The 26,257-nt window shown below is 37.5% G+C and overlaps 1 protein-coding gene and 1 non-coding gene across 6 annotated transcripts in view; both read right to left on the bottom strand.

Moving 5' to 3' along the window:
• The window catches only part of Prpf39 (pre-mRNA processing factor 39), a 36,012-nt gene that overhangs the window by 6,284 nt on the left and 3,471 nt on the right, over positions 1–26,257 (bottom strand). Inside the window, exons 1-11 of one of the 5 annotated variants that reach the window (XM_070027354.1) lie at positions 15,242–15,586; positions 14,473–14,598; positions 14,218–14,286; positions 13,952–14,114; positions 13,705–13,823; positions 6,565–6,732; positions 4,759–4,924; positions 4,325–4,432; positions 3,201–3,365; positions 2,761–2,887; positions 1,319–1,587 (exon numbers count right to left, since the gene is read on the bottom strand). In XM_070027354.1, the coding sequence (XP_069883455.1) occupies positions 1,319–1,587; positions 2,761–2,887; positions 3,201–3,365; positions 4,325–4,432; positions 4,759–4,924; positions 6,565–6,732; positions 13,705–13,823; positions 13,952–14,038 (1,209 nt within the window). In that variant the 5' untranslated portion in view covers positions 14,039–14,114; positions 14,218–14,286; positions 14,473–14,598; positions 15,242–15,586. Of the gene's footprint in view, positions 1–1,318; positions 1,588–2,760; positions 2,888–3,200; positions 3,366–4,324; positions 4,433–4,758; positions 4,925–6,564; positions 6,733–13,704; positions 13,824–13,951; positions 14,599–15,241; positions 15,587–26,257 lie in introns of those variants that run through there. The other 4 variants (XM_070027345.1, XM_070027335.1, XM_070027374.1 and 1 more) reach the window with 4 other exon arrangements.
• On the bottom strand, positions 1,181–1,266 carry LOC138835421 (small nucleolar RNA SNORD127). The gene has a single exon (XR_011374609.1). It is a non-coding gene; the product is annotated as a small nucleolar RNA SNORD127 (small nucleolar RNA).

Genomic DNA, 26,257 nt, shown 5'->3' with positions numbered 1-26,257 from the left:
GAGCTAGCCTTGAGCTTCACTAAAGGAAAGTGCCCAGGCCCTGAGTTTAAGCCCTAGTATTGCTGTACACATGCATACACACAGACACAAGAAATTTAAAAAATTTTTATAGTTCCTATTATTAAATAGCTTAGATAGCTTCAACTGCAGATAGAGGGGATTTGTCTTAAACAAACTTGTTAGTATACAAAAACCTGAAAAATAAGATATTTGCAGTATATGGGCTTTTGTCAATTGTTATTACTGTTCCTGGTTTTGTAATAAAGTGTTCTCCTAGGCAATGTTTGTTCAACTTGTCTCTAAACCTGTAAAAGTTCTAAAGATGAGCCAGTCATAGGTAGCTCACACCTGTAATCCTAGCTACTTGGAAGGCTGAGATCTGAGGATCACCGCTCAAAGCCAGCCTGGGCAGGAAAGTCCATGAGACTCTTATCTCCAATAAACTATCAGAAAACCAAAGTGGCACTGTGGCTCAAGTGGTAGCAGGTTAGCCTTGATCTGGAGAGCTCGGACAGCACCCAGGCCCAGAGTTCAAGCCCCAGGACCGACCAAAAAATAAAAACAAAAAAAGTTCTAAAAAGTGTCAAGATGTCTGCAAACTTTTTAAACTAGTAATCTTAATTTTCTTTGTTTTTTGTAGGTCGTGGGGCTTAAACTCTGGGCTTAGGTGCTGTCCCTCAGCTCTTCAGCTCAAGAGGAGCACTCTACCGCTTGAGCCACAGCACCACTTCCAGTTTTCCAGCGGTTTATTGGAGATAAGAGTCTCACGGACTTTTCTGCCTGGGCTTTGAACCGTGATCCTCAGATCTCAGCCTCCTGAGTAGCTAGGATTACAGGCATGAGCTACTGGCGCCCGGCAGTAATCTTAATTTTCTTTCTTTTTGGTTTTCTTTTTTTTTTTTTGGTCGGCCGTGGGGCTTGAACTTTGGGCGTGGGCATTGTCCCTCAGCTCTTCAGCTCAAGGTGAGCGCTCTACCACTTGAGCTACAGCGCCACTTCTGGTTTTCTGGTGGTTTATTGGAGATAGGAGTCTCATGGTCTCTCCTGCCTAGGCTGGCTTTGAACCGCGATCCTTAGATCTCAGCCTCCTGAGTAGCTAGGATTACAGGCATGAGCCACCAGCGCCCGGCTTAATTTTCTAAAGCTTTTAATTCAAAATAATTGGAAAAGCTTTTAAAAATGGCAACATCAGTTTAGAGGGACTGTTGTCCTCATTTAGTAACAAAATATATTACATACAGAATGAAATTGTCATCATAGTTGCCAAAGTAAAACATGACCACCATTTTTTAAATAGACATTCTTTAAAAATACATACTTTATCTCTTTCAATGGCTTCCAAAAGCACCTTTCTTGATTTTGGAAGATTTTTTTGTATTTTGAAAAGATGTCGGGCTAGTTTGATAGCGTAAAATGATGATTCATTATTTGACTTGGCATTCTTAATGGCATCTTGAAGCAAATGCTCAGCTTCTTCCATGTTTCCATGCCGTCGTTCTAAACTTACTCTTCGCAAGCGAACCATTGCTAATCCTAGAACACATTCTTCAAATGTTCTCAAAATATTCCTGGCTTCGTTAATATTACCTAGAAATAGTAATTAAATATTTATGCTTTTGCTTAAACTTCTTAAAATACCCTTTACATCACCAGGTTCTGAAAATCATTAACTCATGCACTATATCTAAACCACTGCCCATCTTGTGAATGAAGTGGAAAAAAAATTTAAAAAAAATTTATGTGCAAAATAAAACCAGTCAAGTTCACTTATTATGTATTGCTTATGGTTGGTTTTATAACACAATGGCATTAAATGCCTAAAATAGTTATCGAGTAATATATAGAAAGTGTTTAAAACTCAGCTTAGTACCAGTGGCTCATGCCTATAAATCTTACTCAGGAGGCTGAGATCTGAGGATTGTTATTCAAATCCAGCTTGGGCAGAAAAGTCCCCATGAGGCTTCTTCTCTCCAATAAACCACTCAAAACCAGAAGTAGTGCTGTGGCTCAAGTGGTAGAGCATTAGTCTTGAGCACAAAGAGGCTCAAGGACAGCAAACCTGACTTCAAGCCCCACAACCAAAAAAAAAATAAGTCAACAACAACAACAAAAAGAATTTGACAAACTTTCTCTTTTTTTCTTTTGTTGACTTGTTTTTTGGGTCATGGGGCTTGAACGCAGGGCGTGGGTGCTGTCCCTGACCTCTTATGCTCAAAGCTACTTTGAGCCACAGCTCCACTTCTGGTTTTCTGGTGGTTAACTGGAGATGAGTCTCAGGGGCTGGGAATGTGACTGAGTGATATACAGTGCTTGCCTAACAGACATGAAGCCCTGGATTAGATTCCTCAGTACCACATAAACAGAAAAAAAAAAAACAGAAGTGGCAATGTGGTTCTCAAGTGGTAGAGAGCTATAATTAAGCAAAAGAAGCTCAGGGCCAGTGCCAAGGCATTGAGTACTGAGTTCAAGCCCTACGACAGACCAAAAAAAAAAAAAAAAAAGGTAAAGAAAAGAAAAGAAAAAAGAAAAGAGGAGAAAAGAAGAGAAGAGAATCTCATGGACTTTCCTGTCCAGCCTGGCTTTGAACCGCAATCCTCAGATTTCTATCTCCTGAGTAGATAGAACTACAGGAACTACAGGTGCGAGCCACCAGCACCCAGCCAAACTCTTCTTTACATATCCCTAATACTCGGTTGCTCTAATTTTACCTTATAATAAATTCCTAAAATTATCAACTGAACATCTTCATTTCATTCTTACCCTGCTGTTCCTCAAAAGCTGCCCAAAGCATATGCACCATGGGTTTCTTTGGGAGATGAATAGTACATGCTCTGCTGAAGACATGCCTCACTCCTTCAATGCTATGGTTTTCCATGTACTTGGCATACTACATACAGAAAAGAGGAAATACTGAATAATTTACAGTTGTACAAGCAATTAAATATGTGACAGAACGATAAAATTCTATTTTTAAACCCATTCAGCACCTTTATTGAACCACTAGACTAGTTTCTGTAAGGAAGGACGAAGAGAGGCAACGAGGTTGGCATATGCAGCAGTCAAATCTGGTTGCAAGCAGACCATCTCCTAATGCAACAGATATAGTTATATGAACAACATTCAACAGAAGTACAAAAAAGGTTAGTCACTAGATCAATGTTTATAATATATTCAAGTTTAAGAACATGTAATTTTCTTACCTTAATCCAAAATTCCTCATAGAGGGCACATGATATGACACATCTTTCAAAGAGAACCACAACTCGTTCATGAGTCCCATTTTCAATTTCAAATTCTAAATATTCTTTCCAGTTTTTTAGTTGGGCCTTTTCCAGTGGTTTCACATGAAAATAAGGTCTTTTTATCTGTAATAAAATTATAGCACATCAATAAAAATATTGTAATAAACTGCTTATAAAGTAAATAATGACAGCCCGGTGCTGGTGGCTGCTACCTGTAATTCTAGCTCTATTTAGGTGGCTGAAATCTGAGGATCAGTTCAAAGCCAGCCCAGGCAGGAAAGAAAATCTCTAAGACTCATCTCCAAGTAACCACCAGGAAACTGGAAGTGCCACTGTGGCACAAAGTAGTAGAGTGCTAGCCTTAGGCAAGAGTTCAGTGACAGGGCCCAGGCCTTGAGTTCAAGCCCCATAATCAACAACAACAAATATTATGGGAAAAATTCATTTTACTATTTATCTAAAATTTATGTTTGTTGTACATAAAAAATAATACAACTAAGTATTTTTTGACAATTTCATTATCTTTAAATTGTCCCGTATAGAGCAAGAGATTTGGTTCAAGCAAGAAAGCAGCTGTGTGACAAGTGCTGTGTTCAAACCAAGTACTCTCCCCATCCCAACTTATTTATTTATTTATTTAGTCAGTCATGGGGCTTGAACTCTGGGCCTGGACACGTAACCTGAGTTCTTCAGCTCAGGACTAGCACTCTACTACTTGAGCTACAACGCCACTTCTGGTTTTCTCATGGTTAACTGGAGGTAAGAGTCTTAAGGACTTTCCTTACTGGGGCTGGCTTTGAACTGTGATCCTCAGATCTCAGTCTCCTGAGTAACTAGGATTATAGACATGAGCCACTGGTGCCTGGCTTTATTTTTTTTTTAATTGTTCTGATTAAATAAGCATTTTGAATTTAACAAGAGTATAATTGGTAATAGAAAATGGTAAGACTAATGGTAAATGTATACCCTAAAAATTTCTACTTCAATACATAAAAAATAAAAACCAACAGTAAAGATACTGCTATCAAAACTGAAAGAACAATATCCTTTGTTTATATTTTGAAGACTATAAAAACACTTACACCTTCTTCAAATGTCCACCGTTTACTAACTTCATGTTCATTATAATTAAACATTTCTTGGTGAATTTCAATGATTCTATGTCTCATGTTCTCTATTTCAGTAATTAGCTTTGAAAGAGAAAGAAAAAAACGAGTAAGTTATATACAGAAAATTTTCAGTATTATCCAGAGATCCTTTACTTTTACAAGTGTTTTTAAAATATTATGCTTTTCACAATTTATAGTACAAAACTTTCTAATAAACTACTTTCCTAGGTATTTTGTGTTTAAGTAGGACTAGCAGACTACGTCTTCAGGCAAATATTCCTCCTAAACTTTACGTACTCTGTATTTAAACCATGAGCTAACTAGCCACTTATGTAACTACAACAGCACCACACATGTTGTCAACGGTCTACTTTCTTATGCACTGAATATTGAGCAATTCTGATTACCTTTGCTGGATCAGTTATGTCTTCAATTCCTGATGGTAAATCATCACCAGGTGGACCATCATCTCCACTATGTCCATTAACAGAAGCTAATTCCCTTCGCAGCTGAATAAACTGTTCACCAGTTAAAAGATCTCTGGGCAAGTTATTCTGTACATGTTCTTTAAATCTAATGGAAAAATAAAAATACATGCTCTATACTTGTGTAATTTTAGATCCCATGTTAAGAATATCTCCTATATATTGTTCTTTCAAAGAAACTAATTTCAAGAATGAATCCAAAATATCATACTTTCTCTTAATAAAACTGTCTACAGAGATCTTTCTTCCCACTTTTAGCAGTAGAATGGAAAAGATATGGAGCAAGTACAAATTCAAATACTAGATTTGTCTGCTATTAGTTACCTGCTACTTCTCCAAATCTTAGATTCTCAGCTGTAGAATGAAACAATAAAACCTATCTTGCGAAGTTACAATAAAATTAAAATTGTAAAATGGCCATTTTTAAACCATCAAAAAATGTTTGTTCTGTCTTACCCTACCAATTTTGCCTCAATCAAAGGTGCTCAACAATCCAATGAATCCCATGTCCTTAAGTCATAAATTACACCTATCAGTTTTTGCTGGTTCCAGGGTTTGAACTCAAGATGCCCAGCTGGATTGGTGCACCACCACTTGAGCTATGCTTCCAACTCAACTTTTACTCTTTATTCTGAAGACAGGGTCTTTGGAATTTTCTTCCTCAGCTGGCTTTAAACTCAATCCTCTATATCTTAGGCTACTGAGCAACTAGGATTACAAGCATGAGCCACCAGCAAATGTCCAACCAATTAGCTTTTATACGCAAGTTTCAATTAAGTTTTGTAATACAGGCTCCATCATGCTCTTGGGGGTGATGCTTGATTCTACAGTTCCCCTGTATCTGCTCTTGATGCTAGGAGTCCCAAGAAGTACACTCCTTATTTTGTGCTCATCTACTTTACATACTTATATATTTTCTGGCCAACCCCATTAATAAACCTTGAAATAATAACTATTCAAGGACATTCTAAACTGAAACTCAATTCACATTTTTCTCCTAAATTCCAGATCAGTGTATCCAACTGCCAACAAACTGCTCAAAAAAATATAAATTACTGTATTTTTTTTTTTGGGGGGGGTCTGGTCGTTGGGGCCTGAACTCTGGGCCTGGGCACTGTCCCTCAGCTCTTCAGCTCAAGGCTAGCACTCCACCACTTGAGCCACAGCGCCATTTCTGGGTTTTTTCTTTTTGCTTATCTGGTGCCGAGGAATCGAACCCAGGGCCTCATGTAAACAAGGCAAGTGCTCTACCACTGAGCCACCTTCCCAGCCCTTTTTTTTTCCTTTGGAGACAGGGTCTCACTATGGAACCAGGCTGGTCTCAAAGTCATAATCCTTTTGCAACATGCACCATAATTAAAAAAATGTGGCGTGAGAATGAAGATTTAATATTCAGGTTAATACTAAAACTCAAAACTGTCAGATTATACTTTAAAAGCTGGAAATTAAAAATTAACTCCTTACAGTACACAGATATTTAAAATAAGTAAATGCCACATAATATGAAAGCATCACTTTTTAAAAAAGGTGAGAGAACATGTAGCAGTAAATTCATTATGGTTGGAGTATAAAGCTAATGTTAAAAGTCATCTAAGTTGTGATAATCTTGTAAGAAAACATGTTTCCATCTAATAAAAATCTTACTTAGAATTTCAAAAGAATTATGGTATTAGAATTTAATCAGTTGAGTAACTAAAGATACAGCAAAGATCAGATTTTTTAACCTACCTTTGAAAATGGTGACTATAAAGCTGTGTTGGGATACCAAGAATACGATCATATATAGCTGTAACTTCTCTCAGATTTCCTTGCTCATTTTCCCAGTTTATATACATTTCCCACAGTCTGTCAGATCGGAAATCTGTTCCTGCAGCTAGAACAGCATGCTCAAAAGTTCTGAAAAATTAAATTACTCTTAAGTTATCTTTCCAAAAAAAATCATTTAAAAAATACTGTATAAATCTAGAAAATAAAATGCTGAATCCAACAAGTTATTTATTTAGTTGCTTTCTAAGCAAGTAAGGATTAAAAAGTAGAAGTACTAATTGGAAGCATAGAAGATTTGCTTAAAAGTGTGGAAAAAAATATGAAGGGATAGGAAATTATACTTTTTGTTTGTCTCTTTGTTTGGGCTGATCCTGGGGCTTGTACTCTGGGTTGGAGCACTGTCCCTGAGCTTTTGTGCTCAAGGATAGCACTCTATCATGTGAGCCACAGGTCCATTTCTGGCTTGCCTATTTTTTTTTTTTTTAAGTGTACTGGAAATAAATCTCAAGGACTTTCCTGCAGGGCTGGCTTCAAACCATGATCCTCAGATCTCAGCCTCTTGAGTACTAGGATTACAGTGTGAGCCACCAGTGCCAGCAGGAAAGTATACTTTTTGTCTAAATTCATTACATAAAATTTAAAATGACATGGCACAATGTATAGATTTCAAGCAACTTAAGACTGTCACAATTGATAATTTAAGGATCAAGCTTGTAATGTACAGATTCATTTAGGCAGAAGATAAAATAAGAATTCAGGGAGGCAAATCTTACCTCAATTTAAGGAATAGTTCCTAGCAAAAATAACTCTGACAAGGAATCCAGTTGCCTTGTAAGGTAATGAAAAGTATACATATATTTTAAAACTTTCAAAAGCCCTTCCCAATGATAAAATTTTATACTTACAAAATTAAGGCAAAAACAAGTATTTTAAACTACCTACCTCACTTCAAGAGATTTCTATCAATTTAAGTAACTAGATTTGCTTTTTTCAATGAAATAAAACTTTTGGATATGTATTTTCAAAATAAAAACATTAACATCACAAGGCCTTCAAAATAGTATAAACTAAACTCCCAGTTTGGAGACATAGCTTAAATGGTAGAAGAGAACCCTAAATTCAAACCTCATGCCACCCACAAGATCCTAAACTTCCTAAACTAATTTACAATTCCATCAAACCTCTAATGAATTCTAGGTAGCATTAAAAATGCAAAATGGAGCTGGTAGTTATGATGCTTGCCTGAAATTACTCAGGAGCCTGAGACAGGAAGATCACAAGTTCCAAAAGCTTATAGAGCAAAACCCTACCTCATTGGGTGAAAAATAAAAGAAAAAAGAAAAAAAGTTTAAAAAGACACTGGAAATAAATATTTTAAAAAAAGGCAAGCTAGAAGAAAAATGTTTAATAAAGAGATAAATGATACAGAAATAAAAGATTAAATGTGTGAATATGCATATTTTGAGTAAAGGGAGAATAATATAGATGATACTATCTCCAAAGAACCTGAAAGTGACTCAGGAAATTCATGAAGCAGATACTAAGAAAGTCTGGGAGGGCTGGGAAGATGGCTCAGTGGTAGAGCGCTTGCCTTGCATGCCTGAGGCCCTGGGTTTGATTCCTCAGCACCACATAAGCAAAATGAAAAAAGGCGGAAGTGGCGCTGTGGCTCAAGTGGTAGAGCACTAGCCTTGAGCTGAAGAGCTGAGGGACAGCGCCCAGGCCTAGAGTTCAGGCCCCACAACCAGACCCCAAAAAAAAAAAAGGAAAAGTCTGGGAAAAGGGAGGAGAATAAAGTAATGAAATAAAGACAGAATTTTTAGATGAAGGTCTGCTTAATGAGTAGTTGGGAATCCTCAACTCCCTTAATAAAGGTTATATATACTTACCCATAGGCAACATCATGTTAATTGGGGAAAAACAGATCATTTCTCCTGAAACCAGGAACAAGACAAGGGTCTCCAGTCTCCCTACTCTTGTTCAGCATAATACTAGAAGTACTAACCAATAAGATAGGGCTGGAGCAAAAAAAAAGGATTCAAATAGGGAAAGAAGTAATAAAATTATTCCTATTTGCTGATATAATCACGTACTTAAAAGATCCTAACAGATGCCACTAAAATACTTCTAGAACTGCCAAGACTTTGGAAGGGTAGCAGGATACAAACTCAATAACCAAAGATGAATAGCTTTTCTATATACCAACAATAAATTAGCTGAGAAAGAAATCAGGAAAACAATTCTACTCACAATAGTATCCGAAAGAATAAATACCTAATTATTATTAACCAAGGAACTGAAAGACCTCTACAATAAAAACTTTAATATAAAACCTTGAAGAGCTAGATACTGGTGGCTCACACCTGTAATCCTAGCTACTTAGGAGGCTGAGACCTAAGAACTGCCGTTCAAAGCAAGCCTAGTCAGGAAAGTCTGTGAGACTCTCATCTCCAATTAACTACCAGAAAATGAGAAGTAGCACTGTGGCTCAAAGTGGTAAGTACTAGCTTCAGCCAAAAGAGCTCAGAGACAGTGTCCATGCCCTGAGGTCAAGCCCCACAACTTTCAAAGAAAAGAAAAAAGAATGAAAAGAAACACTTGAAGAAATTGAATAAGACATCAGAAATATAAAGACCTCTCATGCATGGATAGGCAAAATTAGGATAGGCTGCACTGCCAAAGCAATCTACCATTTTACACAATTTGTGAAATCAATCCAAAAGTTCATAGAAACATAAAAGACCCCAGGTACCAAAAATAATTCTAAGGGAAAAGAGTTCCCGTGGAGGTTATCATAACACTAGATTTCAACTTATACTATAACCATAATAACAAAAACTGGTAATAGCACAAAAACACATAAGACTATAAAAGACCCCAAAATAACTTACATAGTGACAGCTAGCTGATTCTTTTTACAAAGAAGCAAAAACATACAATGGAGAAAAAACAGGCTCTTTTGACAAATCATGCTGGGAAAACTGAGTATCCACCTGCAGGATACTGAGCCAAGACTTCTGTCATTCTGTACCAGAATCAACTCCACTTGGATCAAAGAGCTTAAAGTAAGACCTGAAATTTTAAACTTACTATGAGAAAATGTAAAGGAATTTTAACAAAGTATATGCTCAGGTTAATCTTTTCTGACTAGAACTTTAGAAGCCTAGAGGTTGGGAGCAAGAATTGCCAAATGGGACTCTATTCACATAAAAATGGCTGTGTAGCAAAAGAAACAAACACCAGAATATACAAACAACTAAAAGAAATATCAAACAGTAAAAGCACAAATAGCCTAATTAATTAATTAATGAGCAAGTAAACTAAGCAATTTTCAAAAGAGATACAAATGACTAATAGATATATTCAATATCCTCATCCATAAAAGAAATTCAAAGATGAACAATATTAAGACTCTATCTCATCACAACCGAAATGCCAGCAGTCAAGAAAAAAAAAAAAAAGGTAGCTGTTGGGAATGTGGCTTAGTATTTGAGTGCTTGCCTGGCATGCATAAAACCCTAGGTTCAATTCTTCAGTACCACATAAACCAAAAAAGCCAGAAGTGGTACTGTGGCTCAAGTGGTAGAATGCTAGATTTGACCAAAAGCAGCTCAGAGACAGGCCAGATGCCGGTGGCACACGCCTGTAATCCTAACAACTCAGGAGGCTGAGATCTGAGGATCGCATTTCAAAGCCAGCCCGGGCAGAAAAGTCCATGAGACTCTTATCTCCAATAAACCACTAGAAAACCGAAGTGGCGCTGTGGCTCAAGTGGTAGAACGCTCGCCTTGAGCTGAAGAGCGCAGGGACAGCACCCAAACCCAGAGTTCAAGCCCCATGACAAAAAAAAAAAAAAAAGAAGCTCAAAGAGAGTGCCCAGGCCATGAGTTTAATGCCCAGGACTGGGGAGAAAAATGTTGGCAAGGACTGGGGGTGGGGGGAGAGTAAGCACTACAGAGGTCTCTGAAAAGACTAAAAATAGCCTTTCCTTGGTATCTGAATCAATATATTGGGCATATACTTGAGAATAAATCAACATACTAAAGAGATAATATGCATAATTATGCTCAGTGAAGCTCTGTTCACAATAGCCAATAGCCAAATGACAGAATCAGTTGATATGCCCAACAACAGATAAATGGATAATGAAAGAAAAAAGTATATATATATATATATACACCCACACACTACAATGTTGCAAAGCCAGATGCTGGTGGCTCACACCTGTAATCCAAGCTACTCAGCAGGCTCACATCTGAGGATCAGCATTCTAAGCCAGCCTGAGCACGAAATGCGTATGAAACCCTATCTCCAATTAATCACAGAAAAAGACATAAGTGGTGCTGTGGATCAAGTGGTAGAATACTAGCCTTGAGCAAAAGTAGCCTAGAAAACAATGACCAGGCCCAGAGATCAAGGCCCAGGACTAGAAAAAAAAAGAAAAAAGAAAAAAGAAATTGTCCTCTCCCCCTGCCCAAATAGATGCACTTGGAGAACATCATACCAAATGAGACAAGATAAGCTCAAAAAAACAAAATATTTTGTTTTTATTCATGTGGAAGCTAGACCTAAAATATATATTCATACACATATTAATACATTTACAAAATTATATGGATAAATAGAACATGAAATCATCTAAGACTATGTAGAAGATAGGAAAGGAGGAAAGGAAAAATAGGTGATGACTAATTTTAAAATATATTTTGAAAAATGAAGAATATGGCCAAAATTAGTTTGCTAACAATTATGAAAACTGAACAAAGAGACTTGTGGAAATTGTTTCAGGAAGAAAGGGAGACTAAAAGAGGAGCAGGTTTATTTGAATATATTGTAAACGTGTGAAAATGTAACAATGAAATTTCCTTCGATTTAACTAAGGCAATACAATAGTTAAAAGAGAGAAAGAAATCTTTAACTTTTTAACATTTAACTGAGTAAATTCTGCCCAGTTATGGAGCCTCAGAAGATAGTACTGTAATCCCAGCACTTGGAAGGGTATCACAGGATGACAAGTTCAAGGACATCCTGCATTCACAGAATTCACAGCAAGACCCTATGACCCAAAGGGGGATGGGAATGTATAAGATGCTTGTCTCTATAATCAGGGGATATAAATCAAGAAAATGTGGAATCTAACAAACAAACAAAAAAAGACATGAAACCCAGGAGTGATGTAAAGACATATGCAACAGTCTAGATTGCAAGTTCACGTTTCAGGATAGAGTTCCCAGAGGGTGGACAAAAAAGGGGGGACTTACAGAATATCTGATAACATCTATTTGGAAAACCATATGTAAAGCTTTTCATTAAACAGATGAGAAAAATGGAAGAGTATTAACACCAGGAAAATAAGGCAACCGAAGACCAGTATGATGGATAATATTTCTAAGATTCAGGGTAAATAAAATACACCCCTCCAACCTACATACTATGATATTTGTTAAAACCTACTGAAAAGGCAAGATACAAGTGTTCTAAAATTCTTATCTACTATAAGACTCATAATATCTACAACTAATGAGAAAAAGTATAATTACTCACACATATATATGTTTATATATACACATAGTATATACAAAAAAGGGAAATGGAGAAAGCTTTCTGTTTTAAGCACATTACCAGTAGCTTCATAAGCTATATGGATTTAACTTCTGAAACAAATATACATTAACAAATTCCTATAATGCAGAAGAAAAAAACAGAAAATGAGCATATATGAATAAGCAATTTAAAAAATGGCTCAGGACTGGGAATATAGTTCAGTGGTAGAAAACCTGCAGAGCATGCACACAATCCTGGGTTCAATTCCCAGCACCAGTTAAAAAGTATATAAAAGGGGGGCGGGAGGGCAGGGAGGATTGGGTGGGGGGGGCGGGGGGAGGATAGGAAGGGATGGGAAGGGGAAACAAAGGAGGAGGCTACAATGCTTGATAAGAAATGTACTCATTATCTTGCCCATGTAATTGTAAATCCTCTGTACATTATTTTCACAATAAAATAAAAAAGTATATGAAAGGATGAAAAACCAGGATAAGTAATCTAGACATACTCTAATTTAAAACAAAGTAATAGCACAGAGGAAAAACAAAAACAAAAGTATTTAACAATGACATGGAAAATTACTTTTATAAATTGTGGGGGTTAAAAATTAATACCATTGGGGCTGGGAAGGTGGTTCAGTGGTAGAGCGCTTGCCTTGCATGCATGGCATGCACCACATAAGCAAAAAGAAAAAAAAGCCGGGAAGTGGCGCTGTGGCTCAAGTGGTAGAGCGCTAGCCTTGAGCTGAAAGCTGAGGGGCAGTGCCCAGGCCCAGAGTTCAGGCCCCACGACCGGACCTCAAAAAAAAAAAAAAAAATTGATACCATTCCTGAGAAACATTTGATAAACATTCTCTGTATATTTCCTTTGCCACTTATAGCATTCTATATAAACACTGATTTGTACAGAGATGTTCACAGAACTGTTTTATTTCCTGTAAAGTAAGGATCTGGTCATCCAAAAAAATATAATACTTAGAAACTATATTTTGCAATAATTAACATTGGTAAATAGTTGAATGACAATACAATAAATACAAATACAAGTATTTATATTATATAAATGTGAAAATGCACAATTAGTCCATTAAAAAATGAAACTGAATTAAAAAAAAAAATAAAACATAAATGTAAGATTCAAAAAAAAAAAAAATGAAACTGAAAGTAGGAAGGCATTATTACCTTCATTTAAAAAAATATTAAGACATTTCAAAATATGTAAACATTTCAAGTGGTTGAGCGCTTGCCTTGCATGCCTGAGGCCCTGGGTTCGTTCCTAGCACCACGTAAGCAAAAAGAAAAAAGCCGGAAGTGGTGCTGTGGCTCAAGTGGTAGAGCGCTAGCCCTGAGCTGAAGAGCTGAGGGACAGCACCCAAGCCCAGAGTTCAGGCCCCACTACCGGACCCAAAAAAAAAAAAAAAAAGAAACCGTTAAGTGTATAATTTCTTTTAAATACTGGGAAAAAAAGAATAAGGATTAAACTTCCAGGAGCAGTTCTATTATCAGCATTAAGATACTTATTAATATTCTTAATCACAAATATCTAAGTTTCACATACCCTCTTACTGTACTGTTTGTCTCAGGATCACCAGGTTCCAACGTTTCTTTTAAGAAGTTTATATAATGTATCCAAAGGTCAACACTAAGAGGTATTGCCTGAAGTCCCCGTCTATAAACCTAAGAAGAAAACAATAAGCTGTACTTCAAATATTTAATTATTTCTTAACAGAGAGGCAACACTGTGATATCCGGTGAACCTTAGAAATACTAATTACTGGAATTTTGTTTAAATAATCTACCATTACCATTTGGGTGGAGGTTGGATAGAACATGGCAATGTTCTGATCCCCACGTGCAGAGTCTTGATCTTCAAAGCGCAGCAGTCCCTGCATTCTGACCGGGTTGTGTGGGCAGGCTTTGGGTTACAGACCATAGGGCACAGACCCATTAGAGCATCAATGACAGCGTCTGACCAAAAATGCAATAAGACGTAGCAAATGTGACTAGAAAACCAACTATATTGTTTGGAAAATGAGAAATAAATGTAAGTGAGAGAAAAGCCCTGCCCTACTTGTTAAGCTGCAGTGTAATACAGAGGCTTGCACTGCAAAGCTTGACAAACTGTAGAGGTTTAACGCACCTGCCAACAAAGAGAGAAAATATTAGCTACAAATGCCACAAAAGTGACAAATGCAAATAAAATACCCTATAAAAATTGTTTGACCGTAAATGGTAGGTACTGTCAGCCAAAGAAAAGTCCTTGTTTTGTTATTAATTGGCTTACAGTACCTAATGGAGATTAACTTTATTCAGTTGATATACGCACCTCATCTGATTGTTTAATGTTGTCATGTCGCTTTTCAAGGTCTGCATACTTTTTCCAGTAACCATAGCAATAAGGATAGTGTATGAAAAACTTGTCAAATGCTTTCCTGGCAGCCATCAAGTGATTCTGATGAAAATGAAACAAGGCATTTAAGTATTAAAGCAGTATATATTTAAAAAAAATAATAACTACTCAGAAGGCTAAGACTGCCAGGTGCTGGTGGCTCACGCCTGTAATCCTAGCTACTCAGGAGGCTGAGATCTGAGGATCGCGGTTCAAAGCCAGCCCGGGCAGGAAAGACCATGAGACTCCTATCTCCAATAAACCACCAGAAAACCGGAAGTGGCGCTGTAGCTCAAGTGGTAGAGCACTCGCCTTGAGCTGAAGAGCTGAGGGACAGCGCCCAGGCCCAGAGTTCAAGCCTCACGAGCGACAAAAAAAAAAGAAACTAACTGTCATATATAAGGTCACCAACTCCTCCCCTATAAGTGCTGGAGCCAAACGTAGGGCCTCATGCATGCTAAGCAGATCTATACCTTTGAGTTATACTGAGCTATGCCCCTGTATTCCAAGATAAATGTATTTCAGTAAATTTATACATAAACACACATACACACACCTTGAATTATTACACACTAAACTCCATTTAATGTTATTAAACTTAACCTGAAAATTACTTTAAATCAAAGTTTGATTATAAAACAGTAAGGCTTAAACTGACATTGCTGTACTAATCTGCTTATCTGATGACATTTAAATAGTTACTAACCTCTTGTTCTACATACTGAAGCAAATATACCCATCCTGTAAAATCTTGAGGATTATTTTCTATAGTTTTCCAAAATTTTTCATATTCTGGAGGGAAATTTGCTTCCGTTTCTGTCACTGTCACTGGAAGGTCCACAGCATTGGCCATTTCATTTTCTTCTGTAGATGGGTTCACATTGGGAGAACCATCAGGTGACTGTTCCATTTCCGTAACATTCATAATCTCAGTGCTAAAATCAGCAGACTGTTCTACCTCTGAACTGTTGTTGCCTGTGCTGCCATTGTTAGAATTTTTGTACTCTTCCATGTGAGAATTTTGCATAGCTGTTTCTCCTCAGTTAATGATCTGTGAAAACATACACACACAAAATAAAACTCTTCCAAATGCTAATAAAATTACTTGGCATGAACACTTTGTAAAAGACTTAATTTGAAGTCGGGTGCCAGTGGCTCACAACTGTAATCCTAGCTACTCAGGAGGCTGAGATCTGAGGATCATGGTTCAAAGCCAGCCCAGTCAGGAAAGTTCATGAGACTCTTATCTCCAATTAACCACCAGAAAACTGGAAGTGGTACTGTGGCTCAGGTGGTAGAGTGCTCACCTTGAGCTGAAGAGCTGAGGGACAGCACCCAGGCCCAGAGTTCAAGCCCCACAACTACACACACACACACACACACACACACACACACACAAAAGACTTAATTTGATTCATTTTTTGCAAGTAATACAAATCATACCTACTGGTTACAGTTTAAACACAAGGAGTTTCTGCTTTACCTGGGTTTCAATTCAGTGTCTCAAGCTTGCTAGGCAGACAGCTGTTCTACTGCTAAACAATGTCCTCTTTCTATTTTAGCTTTAACTTTTTCTTACCCCCATATGAGGTCACAGTCTCCTATATGCTCAGAGCCAGTCTTAGAACAAGATCTCCCAACTATACCCTCTGGATAACTGAGATTTTATATATTTTTATATATATAATTATATATGTGTGTATATACACACATATATATGTATATATCACCATGCCCAGTTAATATGTAAGATTGGGCCCCTTTAACTTTTATAACCCAACTGTCCTCACTCCTGTTGATCTTCACCTTCTGAAGATAGCAGAATTATAGCTGTAAGCCACTGTACCCTATTTGTACTTTTTTTTTTTGGGGGGGGGGGTCAATTGTGGACCTTGAACTCAGGGCCTGGGCACTGTCCTGGGCACTTTTCATTTAAGGCTAGCACTCTACCATTTTGAGCTTCAATGCCACTTCTGGCTTTCTGGTGGCTAATTGGAGATAAAGAGTCTCACAGACTTTGCTGCACCAGTTGACTTTGAACTGCAATCCTCTGATCTCCTGAGTAGTTAGGATTAGAGCATGAGCCACCAGCACCTGGCTGTTCGTACTTTTGAGACAGAATCTTGCTAGTTTAACCCAAGCCAACTCTTGATTCTCCTGCCTTGCCTATACCAAGAGCTGGACTTACTGTAGGCATAAATCACCAGAGCTGGCACAGATAGTATTTGTTAAATTTCTTAGTCATTTATTGAGTACTTTATGGACCTAAATTGTTTAAGTGATATTCAAATTCAAGGTAGGAATAAAGTGGTAGAAGCTTCAGTAGTTACAATTACTCTTCTTAACCAGAAGAGTAAATGCTTTTCAGAACTCTGTAGCATATTACTTTGAACAAAATCAGTATTTACTAATAAGGAGGATGCAAGGTAGAGGAGATACTGGGTAGGCAATTACAGATGTTCACCAGAAAACATACACCATTTCTAGAGACAAACTGTCGCCATCTCCCCAAATCTAACACACATATTCTTTGATCAAGAAGTTATACTTAAGTTTTTGTTACTCTGAAGTATTTATAGAGGATTTGGTAAAAGTACAATTTTTTAGGGTCTCAGATTCACTAAACAACTAGTAAACCATTTACTAGTTGACTTTCTGGGTTACTAAACTTAAAAAAAAATTGTATAAGCTAGAAAATCCCACATTTTTCAAGTAGCTTGCAAAAATTATAGCCAACTAACATATAATTTGTTTTGCTCTAACAAAACTATCTCATTTTCCCCAGTTGAATTAAGGGACTGCAGACAAATCAAACAAACAAACACAGTACTCACAGGCAGGGAAAACATCTGTCAGAACTAACACTTTCATTGAATTTTATTTTTTAATTGGTATAAATCCTGACAGATTTGCACATGTATACAGTCCTTAAGTATTGTCATCCTTGTGATATCATCAACATAGATATTAGAATCAGAAAAGTTCCCTTCTACTGTATGACTTCTGACTAATTTATCAATTCTTCTAACTTTAAACCACTTCGGGCTCTAGGGGAAAAAAAAATTCTCAATTTGTTTTGCTCTTTTTCCCCTTAAAAAAAAAGCCTACCTAAAGGTTACTTTTCTATATGCAAAACAGTACTTGGTTTGTGGTTCTTAAAATTTCACAGCTCAGCTAAAAAAAAAAAAAAATGTTGGTTTACACATTCTGAGTCATCTACTACCTACTCTAATTGCATACTCAAATGTGATATAATGGTTAGTCTGGAATCAGCAAATTTACCACACCCTAACATCTTTGAAGACTGTCTGTTACTCCACACCCTACAATTACAGAGTTGTAAGAATTAGGAACATCCACCTTAACCTTAGGGAAATCATTTTGAGGATTACTTCACAAACCACAGGTTGAAAAGAAGCTAACTATAGTTATTTTAAAAGCATACCTGTCCCCTTCCCCAGTACTTTGAGGCAGTGTCTCACTAAGAGGCCCAGGCTAGTCTGGAACTCACTCTCCTCCTCTCCCCACTTGTATTACAGGACACTTGGCCAAGATATTCTTTATAATGTGTTAATTTCTAAGTTCAAATTTATTATTTATTTTTGTGCAAATACTGAGGGACTGAACTCAAGGCCTCCTCTTTGGCTCACCTTTTCACTAATAGCTGGTGTTCTACCAGTTGAGTCATACCTTCAGTTCAGCATTATTGCTTGTTAAACTCAAGTCTTGCAGACTTTTCTGCCCATGCTGGCTTTGAACAGCAATGTTCAGATCTTAGCTTAAGTAGCAAAGATTATAGGCCTGAGCCACTGGTGCCCAGCTTCCTGTTTATTTTTAACAGTCAGCAACTTCCAACTAGCAACATAAAATAGCAAAGAGAACAGAGTAAGTTTAAAAACAAGAAAACAATATGGTATGACATTAAGATAGACAAATCAGGGCTGGGAAGGTGGCTCAGTGGTAGAGTGCTTCCTTGCATGAATGAGACCCTGGGTTCAATTCCTCAGCCCCACGTAAGCAGAAAAAGCCAGAAGTGGTTCTGTGGCTCAAATGGTAGAACACTAGCCTTGTGCTGAAGAGCTGAGGGACAGCGCCCAAGCTCAGAGTTTAGGTCCCACGAATGGAAAGAAAGAAAGAAAAAAGACAAATCAATTAATGGAACAGAGATAAATCTTCCTGTAATATGATCAGTCTTTGCTCCACAAGAAAAGGACACTCTGCAACAAATACTGTGAGGGAAACTGGAGTCTCACATACAAAAGAATGAAGCTGTACATTTTTCTCCATTATATATAAACTAAAAATAGATTAAAGACCCAAATGTAAAAGCTAAAATTATATAAAACTCCAGAAGAAAATAGTGGGAAGACTTCAAAGTGAACTTAGCAATGATTTCATAGATGACACCCCCCCCAAATAAAAGCAGACAAATAGGACCTCAAACTTAACATTTTTGTGTATCAAAAGACACAATCAGAATCTTTACTCTCATTTCTTACATGGGGAGCAGGGAACTCATTTTTCCATATATCCTTATTTTATCCTATTATATATAGTTCTTGCTGAATTTTTAAAAAATAAGCCACAATCAAGCTTGTTTTGATGGAACTAGCATCCAAGAGGCAGAAGCAGGAGGATTCAAAATTTGAAACCTACTTTTAACCTGGTTTAAAAATAAATTTAAAAAAATGTGAAGACATACTCCAAATATGATACAGAGGCGAGGCTGGGAATGAGGCTGAGCGATAGAGTGCTCATGTAGCATGCATGAAACCCTGGGTTCAATTCTTCAGTACCACATACACAGAAAAGGCCAGAAGTGGTGCTGTGGCTCAAGTGGTAGAGTGGCTACCTTTAAGCAAAATAAGCTAAGGGACAGTGCTCAGGCCCTGGTTCAAGGCCCAGGAGTGGCAAAAAAAAAAAAAGATGATACAGAAAGAATCTACAAGTATAAGAGATTTTCAACCTTTTTTTTTTTTTTTTTTGGGTGCTACTGAAGCTTGAACTCATGGTCTCACACTTGCTAGCCATCCTCCAGCCCAATGCTCAGCATGAATAATCAACAGAGAAATGCAAATTAAAAAACCAATGAGATATTATCTCATATCATCCCCTAAAATCTTGAAAATATTGGCATTGACTAGAACTCTGCATTCTGTTGGTAAAAATATAAAAAAGTACGAGTACAGAAAACAGTTTGACAATTCTTCAAAAATTAAAAATAAGGTGTGCATGGTGTGTGTGTGTGTGTGTGTGTGTGTGTGTGTGTGTGTGTGTGTGTGTGTGTGTGTGTGTGTGTGTGTGTGTGTGTGTGTGTGTGTGTGTGTGTGTGTGTGTGTGTGTGTGTGTGTGTGTGTGTGTGTGTGTGTGTGTGTGTGTGTGTGTGTCCGTCCCCGTCCATCCCAGGGCTTGAACTCATTGGCACTGTCCCTGATCTTTTTGTGCTCAAGACTAATGTTCTGCCACTAAGCCACAATGGGGGTTAACAGGAGGTTAAGAGTATCACAAACTTTCCTACTGGGCTGGCTAAGAACTGTGATCCTCAGATCTCAGCCTCCAGAGTACCTAGGATTACAGGTGCCTATCTTTAATCCCAGCGTTCAAGCGGCTGAATCAGGAACACTGAGAGTTTGAGGCCAGCTTGGTTATACAGTGAGACCCTGTCTTAATAAATCAAAACAAAACAACACATAAAAATTGCCAGGTGTTGGGCGGGGGGATGCTGGGAAGGGATGTGAAAGGTAAACAAAGGAGGAGGCTGCAATGCTTGATAAGAAATGTACTCATTATCTTGCCCATGTAATTGTAACCCCTCTGAACAGTATGTTCACAGAAAATTAACATTAAAATTTAAAAAAGAAAAAAAAATTGCCAGGTACAAGTGGCTCCACACCCATAATCATAGTTACTCAGGAAACTGAGATTCTCAGATCTCAGTTCAAAGATAAGCCAGGAAGGAAAGTTTATGAGACTTTTATTGCCAATTAAGCACAAAAAAGCTGGAAGTGGAGCTATATAGTTCAAGTGGTAGAGTGTTAGGACAGCTCTCAGGCTATGAGTACAAGCCCTAGAACTGGCACCAGTAAATGAATAAATGCTTTCTTGCTTCTGGGTATATATCCAAAAGAACTGAAAGCAAAGTCTTGAAGAGATATTTTCATAGCCTTACTATTTACAACAAACATGGAAGTATTATGAATATCCATAAGCGAATGGAATACTATTTAGCATTAAAAAGGAAATTCTAGCTGGGTGCCAATGGCTCACATCTGTAATCCTAACTACTCAGGAGGCTGAGATCTAGGGATCAGGGTTTAAAGCCAGCCCAGGCAGGAAAGTCCCTGAAACTCTTTTTTTTTTTTTTTTTTTTTGTCGGTCGTGGGGCTTGAACTCTGGGCCTGGGCGCTGTCCCTCAGCTCTTCAGCTCAAGGCGAGCGTTCTACCACTTGAGCTACAGAGCCACTTCCGGTTTTCTGGTGGTTTATTGGAGATAGGAGTCTCAGGTCTCTCCTGCCCGGGCTGGCTTTGAACTGTGATCCTCAGATCTCAGCCTCCTGAGTAGCTAGTATTACAGGTGTGAGCCACCAGGGCCCGGCAGTCCCTGAAACTTTTATCTCCAATAAACCACCAGAAAACCTGAAGTGGTGCTGTGGCTCCACTTGAACTGAAGGCTCCACTTGTAGTCTTGAGCTGAAGAGTTAAGGGACAGCACCCAGACCCAGAGTTCAAAACCCATGACTAACTAACTAAATAAATGCATATGTAAATAAATAAAATAAAAAGGAAATTCTGTCATATGTTCCAAAATGGAAGAAATCTGGGGACATTATGTTTACTGAAGTAAGCCAGTCACAAGTGACACAAATGGGTTATCTATAATGAAGCTAGAAGAAAAAGTAAAAGGAGAGTAACTGTTTAATAGGGTATGAAGCTTCAGATGTATAAGATTAAGATATTCTAAAGATCTGTTCCACTACCATACAAATATATTTGACACTAGTGAACCACACACTTAAAATAGCAAACATGAACATTATGTCTGACATTTATGTAATGAATTTTGTGTTGTTTTTCCTGATTTTAAAGAAAAAGATGATAAGGCTTATGTGGTTTTCACCACAATTTTAAAAAGTAAAAAAGAAAAAAAATAAGGTTCTATAAGTTTTAACAGTGTCTAGCTATATACTCTAAGATAGCCTTGAATGACTTATCTTCCTTTAGACTTCTTTTTTTTTTTTTTTTTTTGGTCCGGTCATGGGGCCTGAACTCTAGGCCTGGGCGCTCTCCCTCAGCTCTTCAGCTCAAGGCTAGCGCTCTACCACTTGAGCCACAGCGCCACTTCCGGCTTTCTTCTTTTTGCTTATGTGGTGCTGAGGAATTGAACCCAGGGCCTCAGGCATGCAAGGCAAGCGCTCTACCACTGAGCCACCTTTCCAGCCCTTCCTTCAGACTTCTCAGTGCTAGGAATACATGCTAGGCATGTGTCACCATTAGGACCATACACTACGTCCCTTCTGACTGTGCTAAAACTTGATGACACCTTATTAAACAGTTTTGTACTGGCTATCCAGATGGAATAGGAAAAATCTAAGGTTTAAAGAAGTCTAGATTGTCAACCAATCCTAATGTTACATTTAGCATTCTCACTAGAGGTTTACAATTTGGAAGAATTAAAACAATGAATAAAGATATTCATTTCAGCATCTAAGAAAATAGTCATCCACTGGTATATATACTTACAGTCTAATCCACAGCACTCTGGTAAAAGTAGCATTTTTAAAAATGACCTAGTGCTGCAACCAGTAGTGAATTTTCATCCCACTAGATCACTGTGTCATTTATCCCCTTAAAAATGTTTATACTTCTAGGGGTAGCAGTAAAGGTATGGCTCAAGTGGTAGAGCACCTACCAGCTAGCAAGTGTGAGGCCTTGAGTTTAACTCCTTCCACCAAAAAAAGTTTACACGTTTATTATGAGGTTCCCAATTCCTTTACCTCATATATCCCATACCTCTTTTCACTCTCCAAGTATGTTTTCTATCTCTACTATAGCCATTCTTATAACAGATGAAATACATTACCGTTATTTGTGTTTCCATATAGTCTCATGATTTGTTGAGATCATGATTAAGAGCAATTTCTTCATTTTTTTCTGCTATCAAATCTCCCTTGAAAGCCATCTGTAACCTTATTGGTCATAGCTTCTATCAAAGGACAACCTAGAACTAACTTTGTCAAGAATTTTGCTTTCCTTGCCGGGCGCTGGTGGCTCACGCCTGTAATCCTAGCTACTCAGGCAGCTGAGATCTGAGGATCATGGTTCAAAGCCAGTCCGGGCAGGAGAGACCATGAGACTCCTATCTCCAATAAACCACTTAAAACTGGAAGTGGTGCTGTGGCTCAAGTGGCAGAGCGTTCACCTTGAGCTGAAGAGCTGAGGGACAGCGCCCAGGCCCAGAGTTCAAGCCCCATGGCCGACCAAAAAAAAAAAAAAAAAAAAAGAATTTTGCTTTCCAAATCATCTTCACTCCCCTTTCTTAAATCAGCTTCTTTTAGTGCAGTGGATTACCACCATTAGCAATGAAAATATAAATAGCCTTCCCACATCTTTCATAAAATAATTCATTACAGACACATTGCAGTTTAGCTTAATTTAAATACTAACAAAGGGAGGATACCCGTTGCGACCCAGCTTAATTTAAAATTAACAAAGAGTGAGGTGTGGTGACACACACACTTCTAATCCCAAAACCTGGGAAGCTGAGGTAGGAGTACCATAGCCCCAGGGCAGCTTGGGCCCCAAAAATTGAGTTCCTAGTCTACAAACACCAAAGGAGTTCAGGATTTCAACCAAAGGAGGAAAGGGAAAACTAAAGAAGTTGTCAAAATGTCTTATCTTTGTTCTACTTTTCAATTTAGGCGCAAGTTTGTTTATAAGTCTCTCTGTTTCTTTCCAATTAATCTTTCTGACCCTACTTTGCATCTAACAGATGTATGACCCCCTACTGACAAATGTGGTAGCTCATGCCTGTAATCCCAACTACTTGGGAATCAGAGATGAGGAAGGACAATTGTAGTTCAGGCCAGACCAGCAAAAACTAGACCTGTCTCAATCAAAAGCTGGGTTGTGATGGCATGTGCATGACTGTAGTTTTGGCTACATAGGAGGATCACATTCTGAGGCTGGGCTCAGGCAAAAATGAGACCCTACCTGAAAAAAATAATTAAAGCAAAAAAAAGTATGGAGGTGTGACTCAAATGGTAAGAAAATGTGAAGGAAAAAATGACTTCTTGCTCGAAAGGCTTTTCTTGTTTTATTGCCTTTTTTTGTCTTATCACTTCAACCTTCAGAATAAGGGCTGCTCCATTATTCTAAACAATATTCTCACAGTGCCCCCAGGAATTAGAAGCACTCAAGGTTTTGTCTCCAGCTATTTCTTTTCCTAAATCAGCTCTCCCGGGACAATCATTCTCTTATTGTCTTTATTTGGTTTCCAGGTCACACCATCCCTGGATATTAGGGCTACCTTACTTTCAAACCTATTCTGAATGACAATTTGAGACAGAGTAAGCACTCTAGAATTTAGTCCTTAGTCAAGATCTCTTATCTTCATTACCTACCAATTACAAATGGTTCAGAATACTAATTATATTAGTATTTTAGAATAACTAATATTAGAGCAGACTCTAAAATTCCTTCCAGTTTAGATCTGTTTGTTTGTTTTTATCAAACTCCAGGATCACATATCCAACTGCCTACTTGATATCACCTGTAAGTCATTTTTGAATAACAAATACCCAAATTCACTCCTGATTTCTCCCAATAGCCTGCTCTACTCACAATTTTTCATCTCTCTACTGATTTTGGAAAAGAACTCCTTCCAGATGCTCAAACCAAAAGTCGTGGCATCATCCTTGACTCTTCTCTATTAACCCAAATGAATCTGTTAATGTATTTTTTCAAATAGATTCAGAATTCCAGTTCCTATAATTCTCATTCCATTCACCCACCTCTCAAGTGAATACTTAAAGTCTTCTATTACTTTATAGAGACCTCTTGCTTTTTTGTTGTTCTGCCCAATCCTCACTTTCCTATGTCAAATCTATTCTCAATATAGCAAATGTTTAAAAACAAACAAACTATTTCAGAGTAAAAATCAATATCCTTCCAATACCTAATAACTTCCATAACATTTCATTGACCTCATCTACTACTGTTATCTCGCTTTTCCACTATATTCTCTCTGCCCAGAGTGACTTATCTCATATCCCTTCCTTATATTCCTTCATATTCACTTCCTTACTTCCTATAAACATAGACAGGTCAATAAGACTTATCTGAGCCATGCTATTTAAAACTGTAATTTGCTTTCATGACCAGCAGTCTGCTCTACTTTTTTCTTTTTATTCATAGAATTTACTGTTTCAAGTAATGAGCTTACTGTTTAATGTCCCATGCTATATGAATTACTCAGCTCTTTTTAACTTAAATGTTGTTTCTTTTCTGAATTTTGTTACAATGTAGTCCAGGCTGTCCACCTTCTGGCAGCCTCCAGGATACTGGGATTACAGGCATGTTCTACCATGCCCAGATTATCATAATTCTTTGCACATAGTAACAAGTTTATTGTTTCATGACAATTTAACATACAATCCAGCTATGACATATTGAATTACAAAAGACATTTTCAATGAATGAACAAACACATGTCATTAGGCACTGCTGTAACTTCAATTATTAGCAATTAATAAGGTCTACTTAACAACTATTTTGTTAAAATGCACCTTCCTCAAATTTAAAAATGAAAAAAAAAAAAAAAAAAAGCCATGTACTAGTGGCTCATGCCTGTAATTCTAGTTACTCAGGAAAGATCATGGTCCAAGCCAGTCTGGTCAGCAAACTCTGTGAGACTCACTGCAATTAACCCCCAAAAAGGCAGAAGTAGATCTGTGACTCAAATAATAGAGCACTAGCCTTGAGGGGAAAATAAAAAAGCTCAAGGACAGTGCCCAGGTTCTGAGCTCAAAACCCAGGACTGGCACCAAAAAGGGAAAAAAATCTCCACAATTATTAAGATTAAATAATTTATCCAAGTTTATATGAGTTTTAAGGAACAGAGCCAGGATTTAATTACATCCTAATACGAACACTTAAACCTTTCTCTATTAGAGCCCAGTTATTTCATTTCTCTTGAGGTTACTTTAGGTTTTATTTCCCCCAGCTCTTTGAAATCATTCAGCTTTTTGAAATTTTAAATGGATAAAATTTTTCTACTGTAAAATTCTCCCCGTCCTTAAACTTCCATTTGTTACTTTAACTAAAATCTACTGATAATTCAGGGCAAAATCTGTGATAATCATTCAGTACTGACTTCCCCTGCTTGATTACAATCTTGAAGCCAAAACAGGTTTAACAAAACATAATCCTGAGGTTTTTGTACACACTCACTTTGTTAAATAAATATTGGAATCCTTAGTTATCCATGTTATTTAACAACCAAATAAATGGGAAGTGCTTAGATATTAGAGGCCAAAATCCTAAATAAAAGATCAAATCTCACTACCTATAAGGAACTCTGAGTGTGGAAGAAGAATGATTTAAGTGGTAGACTGTCTAACAAGTTCATATCTCCCACCATAAAAACAACTCTGAGAAGCCACTTAACCTCTCTCAAATCATTAATACCTTGCTATAAAAGTGCACTTAAGGAAAGTCTATGTGA

This window comes from Dipodomys merriami, unplaced genomic scaffold (genome assembly GCF_024711535.1).
Source record: "Dipodomys merriami isolate MVZ:Mamm:240054 unplaced genomic scaffold, mDipMer1.0.p SCAF_1, whole genome shotgun sequence".
NCBI lineage: Eukaryota > Metazoa > Chordata > Mammalia > Rodentia > Heteromyidae > Dipodomys > Dipodomys merriami.
The sequence above is the reverse complement of the archived record's forward strand: the minus strand, read 5'-3'. Positions and strand labels throughout refer to the sequence as shown.